General features: G+C 34.7%; 1 protein-coding gene across 2 annotated transcripts; it reads left to right on the top strand.

Moving 5' to 3' along the window:
* The first annotated feature begins 1,177 nt into the window (after positions 1-1,177).
* On the top strand, positions 1,178-7,316 carry LOC107896796 (lysine--tRNA ligase, cytoplasmic). 2 transcript variants are annotated; one of them, XM_016822075.2, is made up of 17 exons: positions 1,178-1,400; positions 1,544-1,622; positions 2,429-2,497; positions 2,603-2,768; positions 2,872-2,965; positions 3,879-3,964; positions 4,102-4,211; positions 4,291-4,353; positions 4,602-4,727; positions 4,819-5,101; positions 5,214-5,310; positions 5,400-5,556; positions 5,984-6,127; positions 6,240-6,308; positions 6,401-6,544; positions 6,651-6,702; positions 6,966-7,316. In XM_016822075.2, the coding sequence occupies exons 1-17, from the start codon at positions 1,315-1,317 to the stop codon at positions 6,980-6,982; spliced, it is 1,842 nt and encodes a 613-aa protein (XP_016677564.1). In that variant the 5' UTR covers positions 1,178-1,314; the 3' UTR covers positions 6,983-7,316. The 2 variants fall into 2 exon arrangements, with proteins under 2 accessions (XP_016677564.1, XP_016677565.1); XM_016822076.2 differs by having other exon boundaries at positions 1,180-1,400; positions 6,969-7,316.
* The last annotated feature ends 3,592 nt before the right edge of the window (positions 7,317-10,908 follow it).

The raw sequence follows: 10,908 nt of genomic DNA on the forward strand, positions 1-10,908 counted from the left end.
TCAAACTAGCAGGTTCATTGATATAAATTAATAACCAATTTTACACAAGCCCACCCAACAAGGATATGGCTTGGACCTAAAATAACAAAATCTTACCAATAGTAGAAATTAAACCCAAAACCTCACACATACACCCAGAACACTTAACCATAGAAACAAACACACATTTATGTTAGATATTTACAAAAACAATAATAAATTTATTAGGGCGTTACACCAGTAGTTTTTCTTAGAAAATGGGTGGCTCTTTGTCATCTTTTTAATCTGTTTCTATTTTGAGAATATTTTAGAATAACAAATGATTTCACGAGTCGATTTGGACCCGTGTTGTCTTAAGTTTTATATAGTTTTTTTTGTTTGTTTTTCCATTGTTTAATAATTTTTCAGTTTTAGAAGTTTTTGTCTGCTCTTGTAGCATGATTTTTAGTCATGCTTATGCATGTAATCTTAGTTTTATAAGTGATTTTAGGGATGATTTTGTTGTCATCTTTTATAGTTTGGTAAATGCTTGATTCTTTTTTCGATTTTTACTCACTGCTTTGGACCATCCAAGACTGATTTCATTAGTGTGTTAAATGATTGCAATCACTCAAGATATGTCGTGCTTGAGTTGTGACAAAACCAATTGTCAATGTGTTATAATATCCTATTGATGTTGAGGCTAAAGCTTTTGTTGTGTTGATGGAGCTTGTCCTTTTATCATCTACGATTTTATCATCTACGATGAGTGCTATTTTTCCGCTTGGATTGTATGGTTTGATTAATTGAATGAATTAAAATTTACCTTTAAAAAAAAGAAATTATTTTTATGATGCTAATAATTTTTATAGTAATTAATATTTTTAAAATTATAAATTATGTAACTGTGTAATTATAATGTATACTAGCAAACATGAGATAAAAAATTACGACATAATCACACTCTATCAGTCACCTAACAATTTTTTATAATTATTTGAAATTACAATTTTTTATAATTACTATACTAATAATTACACTTTCATTTCAACCAGTCACCTAACAATTGAAAAATATAATCCAATTTAGCGAAACAAACCAATTACAATAATTATCCAACATAAAATCTTTACATAATTACAAGTAATTAGGAGTAATTAAACACAAATCTAATCGTTACCTTACTAAAATGACTTGATTAAATGAGGAAAGTGTTTTAGTTTTAACTTTGTGGCCAGCCTTAAAAAAAAGAAAAAGAAAAACACTGGTTGTTTTAAAACCCTAGCTCAACTCGCGCCGTTTCTTAACATTTTTCGCTTCAACTTTACGCCACACTCTCATTGTTTCTCTGTCGAAATGGAAGGCTCAGTCGAAGAAATGGCGAAAGCAGTTTCCGATTTAGCATTGGATTCGTCTGCTGCCGGTGAAGCTCAGAGCAAAAAGTACTTTTTCTTTCCTCTCTCCGTCTCTTCTTGTTTGGTTGATGACAAAATCAACATAGAAATCTGAAGAGAATAAAAAGGATAGGATACTTTGATTATTAATCTGGCTTTTGTTTTATCCAATTACATTAATGTGTTGCCAGTGCTCGTAAGAAGGAACTTAAAAATAAGCAGAGGGAAGAGGAGCGTCGCCGTAAGGAGGAGGAGAAAGCAGCCAAACAGGTACTGCATTGTATTTTTTAAATATTATTTTATTTCATTCATTATGCAAACTGTGAATTCTGATACAAAAACGAAGTAGAATTTTAAATACTAGAATTTAAAAATTTTCTTCTTTTTGAATAAAAAAGTTTGGTTTTAGTTTTATATGGAATGATCAAGCATTTAATTTCGTGTTACTTTTAGCTATTTGCTTTCGGGAACAATAATGTGCCATTCATATGCAGTAAAATAATGATAAGCAGAATCATAGTTTCTCCTCAAAACATATAGCACGTTCATTTTTTATGGAATGCGTACTATAGTTTTGTTTTCTTAATAATAGAAAAACTGTAAAAAAAATAAACATACATTCGTTAAAAAGCTGATTAGTTGTTCTCAAAAGTTATGTTTTAGGTTTTTACCTCTGAACTTTAGGAAGTAAAAGGTAAAAAGTTCAAAGTACAAACAGTAAAAGTAACAGCTGAATGAAGCCTTAACTTTTACTAATTTGTTCTATTATGGCTATAAAGCATAGCAAACACAAGTTGGGGTCAGTGAGAAATGAATCTGCTCAGTGTAGAGTGTTAGATATATATGCTAATGCATTTGAATGCAGTGGTTTAGACACAAAGCTAACATCCATGGTCTTACTGATCATTAAATTGCCACATGTAGAACAAAACTGGTAATGAAATTTGGGTTTTAATTAATATTAAATATTGGATATGGACAACCAGTATTATCTTCTTCATTGTGTTATTTGTGATTGCTCCAACCTTGCAGTTTCATTATGGTATCTTTGATAGCCAAAATATGTTTTTCTTCAGGCTGCAGCCAAGGCAGGCACACAAAGTCAGAAACATGCAGCCGCTGAAGACGAAGATATGGATCCCACGGTATAGTTTACTGGTTGCTATAATGATACTTTTTCACAATGCAAAATCCATAAAGATTTCAGTGAGCTCTTGGATATAATCTTAAGATTAACCTTTTCTTGTCAGCAATTCCACGAGAACAGGCTGAAATTTCTTGCAGCCCAAAAGGCAGAGGGGAAAAATCCATATCCTCATAAATTCTTCACATCAATGTCTATTGTTGAATATATAGAGAAATATGGAAGCCTAGGCAATGGGGAGCATATTGAGGATGCCACAGTATCTTTAGCTGGTATTCAAACGAGGCACTCCTACTCCCATCATATACCCTCCAATGTATCATGTTTTTCATTTATTAACTTTGGAATGGCTCTATCATGTTTATTTCATACTAGGGCGAATTATGAGCAAAAGAGCATCCAGTTCAAAACTTTTTTTCTATGACTTGCATGGCGGTGGTGCCAAAGTCCAGGTTATGGCTGATGCGAGGTACATAACCATTTTTATCATAAGACTTGTGTTTTCTTATTTATTCTCCAAATTTCCTCTTGTTATGTGAAGGTTAATGGGAAATTCAAGGTAAAGCCAATTACTTTATCCTTGATGCTAGATCTTCTCTGCATTTCACACTCAATGGCAACAAAAAACGCTGCACTTTTTGGTGCATCATCCAACTAAATAATTGAGCATGCCATAGATATTTTATACATTTTTTTTCATAGCTACAAAAAGCTACGTTTTTAGGTTGGTATCCTTCTAAATAATTGAGTTTGTGGTGCATACCTTTATTTTATCATGTCTGTTGTTAACTGTTTTTGAGTCTTCTTGTGGTACTTGATACCCCCTTAAATGAGGGCTATTTTAGATTATTATTATATTTAACAGTAGGTTTGCTATATCTTTTGCTATTTACATCTTGTGAAGAAGATTTTCCTTGCTTTGTGGTGACTTTTTATTTTTGAGAATCCATGAAACAACTCGAAAAGCTTGGATATATATATTTAACTCCAAAAAAGCTATGGCTAGCGTTTGAAAAGCTTTCTTGCTAACCTAAAATAAACTTGTATTAATCACTGAAAGTGCTATACCTGATATTTTACCTGCCTCTCTTGCCAACCATGGGGACAATGTTGAAATTTCATTATGATTCAATGTTTTATTTGCTCTCCTATATTAGCTGCATAATCTCCTTTTTCTAAAGGTTCAGATTTATTTAATCTGTTAGAAAACTATATTTATTAATCACATGTTTGTAAATAGATAGATTAATTGAAAGTCATTAATATAAATACATACAAGTATTTTGGAGGCATTCCCTCGGCATCCTGTTTCCTTTCTTTCCACTGTGCAGCTTCATTCTCATCCCTCTTCTTTTGTACTTTTTGTTCTTCTGATATTGCAGCAAGTCAGGCTTGGATGAAGCTGAATTTGCAAAATTCCATTCAACTGTGAAGCGTGGAGATATAGTTGGTGTCACTGGGTTTCCAGGTTGGGAAGTTATATACATTCATCATAAACAATCCTCTTTCCCCCTTTTTTGGGTTAAAATGAACTATTTTCTAGAATCTCCCACTTCTCATAGCCCTGTTTTTCGCGTTTAAAATTTTGTTCTTTGCTTCTTTTAGGCAAAACTAAGAGAGGAGAGTTGAGCATTTTTCCAATGTCATTTTTAGTTTTATCCCATTGTCTCCATATGATGCCAAGGCAAAAAGCAGGCCCTGATGCCAGCGTGAAGGTAAACCAATGTGTGGTGTGATTGTTTAACTTTTGTTAAGATCTTTTGATGGTAACAATGTTTCCTCATTTCTTTGCAGAAAACTGATGTATGGATCCCAGGAAGTACTAGGAATCCCGAAACGTATATTTTGAAGGATCAGGTATTATTTACTTACTGACTTGTTCATGTTAAATAAAGGGTGGGATGGTTATTTAGGAACTGATCTTTTCATACATACCGGTTGTTATATTTTTTCTCCTGCCATTTTTTTTGGTTCATCTTATTGGCTAATATTACTCAAAAACTGTATGATGCAAGTGTGTGGTAGTCATTCTAAATGTTTTATATCGTCAATCCTTGATGCTCTGAATTGAATTGGTTCACATTGGCTTTTGTTTTCCTTGCTAGGAAACTCGTTATCGCCAACGTTATCTTGATTTGATGTTAAACCTTGAGGTTCGTCAAATATTCAAGACTCGGTCAAAGATCATTTCTTATGTGAGGAGCTTTCTTGACAATCTTGATTTCTTGGAGGTTAGTCATCTGTTCATTGTATCAAATCATTGGTTTTCTTTATATTTCTTCTTTTGCTGTGGTTTTATTAATGTGAGTATTTTATCGTTAGGTTGAAACTCCCATGATGAACATGATTGCTGGAGGTGCAGCTGCCCGTCCATTTGTAACCCATCACAATGAATTAAATATGAAGCTCTATATGCGTATTGCACCCGAGTTATATCTTAAGGAGTTAGTAGTTGGTGGACTGGATCGTGTGTATGAGATTGGAAAACAGTTTAGAAATGAGGGCATTGATTTGACTCACAATCCTGAATTCACTACCTGTGAGTTCTATATGGCTTTTGCTGACTATAATGACTTGATGGAGCTTACTGAAAAAATGTTGAGTGGTAAGTAACAAAAAATGGCTTGACATTGGAAGATACCATCCAGTTTGTTGATTTTCTCCTCATTCTCATTTCCAAATTTGTAGAATTTTCTGACTTGATCAATCTCCAACAGGGATGGTCAAGGAACTTACAGGCAGCTATAAAATTAAATACCATGCAAATGGCCTTGACAGTGCTCCAATTGAGATTGATTTCACTCCACCTTTCAGGTTTAGGAATCATATTTACTCATGAAACAAAACAGAAAACAGCATTGGAATTGTCTTTTGGTAATAAATTTTGAAACTAATTTTTACAGGAGGCTTGACATGGTAGAGGAGTTGGAGAAGATGGCTAACCTCAACATACCCAAGCCCTTTTCCAGTGATGAAACTAACAAGTATTTGGCAGATGCATGTGAAAAGCTCGAGATTAAATGCCCTCCTCCTCAAACTACAGCACGTTTGTTGGATAAAGTATGTCTTCTGACTTTCCTTTCTTTGCATATTTGTGTGAATCAAGGTACTACTGGAACTTTTCATTTAGTAATAAACTTTATGCAATCTGGAGGGGTACACACCATCAAATGCCCCTTTGAGGGAGTTCCATGGTCCAAGACTTTGTTCCCCGCCACTTCCCTTTATTTTTTTGGCATTATTATTGTATTCATGTATAATTTGATTCTTGTAAATGTGAACCTATTTTTGCTTCTTGCGTATATGCACTTGTAATGGGATTGTGTGGTGATGTTAGGAGATATATTTCTGAGGTTGTGAACCATCCCAACAGGGTAGAATGTGTCTTTACTCACCATTGGCCGGGAACACACGGGGAGCGGGGCCTATGCATGAATGCATGTGTTTCTGATAAAAGTTCTAATCATTTTTATTTTCTTAATTGCAGCTTGTTGGGAATTTTCTAGAAGAGACGTGTGTGAATCCTACTTTCATCATCAACCATCCTGAAATAATGAGTCCTTTGGCAAAATGGCATAGGTCAAAACCGGGGCTGACTGAACGATTTGAGCTGTTTATCAACAAACATGAAGTATGTTTACTCAACTTCATAAATCTAGTTTTTTCTTCCTTTTTTAAAAAAAAAAAAATTGCTTCGCCAATTTATTTAGGCTTACAGTTTTTGTTATTTTCTAACTGTTCAGCTTTGCAATGCATACACTGAGTTGAATGATCCTGTTGTACAACGTCAACGATTTGCTGAACAACTGAAGGTATGAAACACTGTTATGACTGTCGTGCAGTTGTGCTGTGGTTAATTTAGATTGTGTAGGGACTTTTTCTCATAGAGATGTTGGAATATCAGGATCGACAATCTGGTGATGATGAAGCTATGGCTTTAGATGAAACATTCTGTACTGCACTTGAGTATGGATTGCCTCCAACCGGTGGTTGGGGATTGGGTATCGATCGGCTAGCTATGCTATTAACAGATTCACAGAATATCAAGGTTCTCTCTCTCTCTCATATGTTTGTGTATGTTTTTTTTGCATGTCATCCATGTGATTCTGTAGTTTGACTCTGGTGACTCATAATCTCGTGTGCCCTTTGAACAGGAAGTTCTTCTCTTCCCAGCCATGAAACCTCAGGATGAACCATCCACTAAAGGTTAATTACTTCCATTTCACTCATTCCATTTCACTCATTCCATTTCCCCTCATTTTTTGGTTCTTTTTGAAGCCCAAGTTTGAATATTGAAATGTTGTTTGAGTTTCATGTTTGGCTTGACCAGCGGCATACAGTATTCTACTAGTAGTGCACATGCAATATCTACAAATCTGGCTCCTATATCTTTTGCTTTGTCCGAGTCTGATTATTTTTCATGTTTTATTGAATTTCTAGCATAACACGTGATAGTTTGATTGTTTTAGCAGCTCCAGCAACTTAGGGAGTTGAACCTGCCGAAATCTGACTCATCGCCGTGATCTAGTATGTTTACTGTAAACCAGTGGTGAGATCTGTCAACTTTTTTGGCGTAGATTTTGTCTTGAAAGAAATATTGCAATTGACATTCAACCCTCTTATGTATTTGCTAGTATAGATAGGTGTTTTATCATACACGCTAGAAGTCACGTCAGGTCACCTCCATCCATTGTTTATGATTACCTTAACTGAATATAATATAGTCATGTCTCATGTGGAGTGGAACCAAAATTGAATTCAGAATTGTGTGGAGGTGTAGTCAGGCATTTTTCTTAAATCGCAGCAACTATTTTCTGCTATTGGGATGTGATTTAAAATGGAAATTTCTTTTTAGAATTTTATTTGGCTATTACGCATGTTTTGCTGTCTAACGAGAAGGAAGAGAATGAGTATTTTAAAAGAACATTGAAAAGAACTTAATCTCCCCTATTTTATAATCATTTACAATGTTTTAAAAATTGTTTTTAATATTTCCCTGTAGTGACTTGAGGTTTATTATTATTTTGAAAATGAATTGAGGCTTATTCTTAGTATAGATTTTAATTATTTTTTTAATGGTAGCACGGCGTGTTATGAGGTGCTATAGATGCGATGTTAATAACATGATATCCTACCTTTCGAGTGTCGAATTTTATCTAGGTTTTTTGTATTCATAAATTAATTGTTTGGATCTATTTATTTTATAAAATTTAATTTTAATTAAACTTTAGTTATTGTACTTAAAAAGTTTTATATCGGATCCCACAATTGACGCATTCATTTCAGGCCATGACTTGAAACGAAATTTAAACTGCATATATTCCTCTTAGCATGGTTCGAAATAAGTAGGGTTGATCTGGCCAGCATTGAAATAGCAAAAAGAATATCATCTCAGATTAACGACAGATTTTCTTTCCCTCTGATTTTGCTTACATGGAGCTGAAGTTGGTGTAAAATGGAATGAAACGAACTGCTAGTCACACAATGTTCTTTTTCTTTAGCTGCAATTGCATGCATGTCACTGCTATTGTCAGCGGCGGCTCAAGTTTTATATACTTTCAGCCATAGAAGAAACCTCAAATCCCAGCATTCATTCGCTCACAGCTTTCACATAAAAAAACACCGTGCAAAGAAAAGTCGGTTGGTTTTGCTTTGCAATACAAGCACGAGCAGCTGTTGTTTTAACTGACATCTTAGAAAAACATCCACTGGAAAGGGTTCTTGCTGAGAACGCCATATATAACGTCAATCACATTTTCATGGCAGCTTACAAGAGAAGTTTTGAAGCCTCTCTTCTTGGTTCCTTGCTCTTTTTTACTGCAGTTCTGCCCTACAAACTGGTTTTAGATGAAGCTTTTTCGAGGCACACCATCAGAAATCTTAAAATGGCATCTCAACCTTCTGTCACTTGTGGTTGAATGAGATTCTATCTCTTTGCAGGCTAAGAAAAATGAAATCCTTCATCATCATAAAATTATAAAAAATTATGCTTTATGAGACAAACCTACTACTAGCAGGATTCATTGATGGTTTTTCAGAACAGAACCACCTCACTCTTCCACTTCCTTGAAGATGGCTTCAAAATCTGAGTCTTTGCACTTTCAATCTGCTTCAACTGAGGGTAGTCATAGACGGTAACATATTCAATCAAGACCTTAGTCTGCGCACCTTCCACAATATGAACCAATTCAGGAAAACAGCCAAGTGTTGAACTCTTAAGTGAAATGCAACAAGATTCGGTGATTTACTCATCTGCAGCTTCGTAGTCATCAACCAGCAACTCTTCCAAGCAAGGAACGAACTGCAGCATTGAGCAAACATATGTCAACTTGGGGCATGCATGAAAAGACAGTTCTTAGAGCTGCAAAACTTCCGTCGGGGAGAACAATCTCCCAAATGCATGTCAAACACCGGAAATAATGAATGCTCAAGTGCTCCAGGCATGGAAATACAACCTCAATTCCCTCCTTGCTGTCGTCTATAATAGTTTGAAGGTATTGGCTTTCACTTATTATACAATATTTCAACTTGCTAAGGTTGCCAATCACATACTCTGATAGCCTGATGATGTTGAGGTGATGATCTAAATAGAAAGCAGTACATCGAGCCAACACTTCAAGAACAGCATCTGGAATCTCCCCACTGTTGACAAATCTTAAGCTTTGACCCGATACTGAGCCATAATTCAGGTCTACGGACAGTGGGACTTGTGGCGTAATAAACTTAACGTCACGGCCAACAATAAGTTTTAACTCTGTTAATCTTCCTTTCTTCCATGATGCACTTTCTTGGAGGAACAGCTCAAGAAACTTCACTCGCGGAAAATCGAAGAGAAGTCAAGTTTTTCAAGTTGCTCACTTCCTTGATTAAAGACTCAACACTCTTGTGCCACCAAATATCTCCTGGGCACACACTGATGCCGAGTGTTTCCAATGCTTCAAGTGTGGAAAACAATTGGCTTGGAAGCTTAGCATGCTTACTATCGGTGCTAGATCCATAAAAGGATACCTCCAAGTGGCTTAGAGAGTCTAGCTCTGCAATCTTTGCAGGTAATTCAATGATCTCCGTGCCTCCAACATCCAGTGCTTGAAGAGAAGAGATTTAAGGGATCCAACTTCAGGGGGGAGCTTGACTAGGCGTTCGCAGTCACGAAGAATAAGTGTTTCTAGTCTTGGAAGTTTTGAAATAGACTCTGGCAAGTATTTGATTCAGATCTCGGTTAGGTTCAGAACTTCAAGGCAAGGCATATTGTGAAAGAAAAGTTGAGGTACCACTCTAAGCTGAGAGTTCCTTTGGGTCAGGGCAATTTGGATAGAATGGACAGCTCATTATCCATCAAAAACATCATCTAAGCTGAGAGTTCCTGTGTAGGCTACTCAATTAGACCTGCAGTAAGTCCCGAGAAGAATTGATGACGATCATCAGTAAAATATCTACGGGATGATGATATATCTTCTTGCATCGATTGCTTTGAATAAGGTGGCACCAGAAACTGACGGTAATGACATGGATACTAAGTAATTTCAAAACCTAATATTTAGAATAATATGATTTTAGGGACATAGAGAATTATGTAGTCCGCCATTGAATTTAAAGAAAAGAAGAATGTAAGGATGAATTTTTAATCATACTTCCATCAAGTAATGAGGGTTGAAATATTAAATTCTTACGTCTAACCATGGTTTTACAAACGTTAATTAGTTTTTGATTTATGTAATTGAGTTATCTTAACTAAATATAAAAATGTTTAGAGGTATAGCCTTAGCTTTTCTTTTCTTAAGTAATGAATCAACTTTAACAACCCATACCAGTTTAAAGTGAAATAAGAAAATATTTTTAAGTTCAAAATTAAATTAATTTTCTTTTTTAAGCAATTTTATAATTAAAAATTGGATTTCAGATTTGAGGTGGTATATAACAAAGATGGCATGGTGTGGGTACTGGGTACTGCACGTGCAAGCAATATGAAGGCATTCGCTTAGTTGTAAATACTTTTGTGAAAATGGAATTTTCTTTTTATAATTTTAACCCCTTATTTCGCTGCTGTGCTGTCCAACGAGAATGACTTCTGAAATTACCTTCATATCAAAAATATTTACTTCTTTCTTGATTATTACTAGATTTTATTAATAAATGATTTTTTTATATGAATTTATTCGTCTTCTCTTTGTCTTTGATTTCTAAATGATGTTTTTCAATTGTATTGTTTTGAAGATTATATATATAACTACGAAAAGATGAATATATCCTCATAATAATATTAATTACTCTTTGATAGAAGGGTATTTAAGTAATTTTATTATTAAATTGGTATTAAATTAACTCATGACACCAACTCAACCGGCCACTTTATATATATATATAAATTATTATTATTATGAAAATCAAAGTTGGTGTCACGAGTTGACTGGA

This window comes from Gossypium hirsutum, chromosome A10 (assembly GCF_007990345.1).
Source record: "Gossypium hirsutum isolate 1008001.06 chromosome A10, Gossypium_hirsutum_v2.1, whole genome shotgun sequence".
Classification (NCBI taxonomy): domain Eukaryota; kingdom Viridiplantae; phylum Streptophyta; class Magnoliopsida; order Malvales; family Malvaceae; genus Gossypium; species Gossypium hirsutum.

Coding starts and splice junctions, on each gene's coding strand:
- LOC107896796 (XM_016822075.2), top strand. CDS start 1,315: ATGGAAGGCTCAGTCGAAGAAATGGCGAAAGCAGTTTCCGATTTAGCA. Junction 1,623..2,428: donor AGGAGAAAGCAGCCAAACAG/GTACTGCATTGT, acceptor GTTTTTCTTCAG/GCTGCAGCCAAGGCAGGCAC. Junction 2,769..2,871: donor TGCCACAGTATCTTTAGCTG/GTATTCAAACGA, acceptor ATTTCATACTAG/GGCGAATTATGAGCAAAAGA.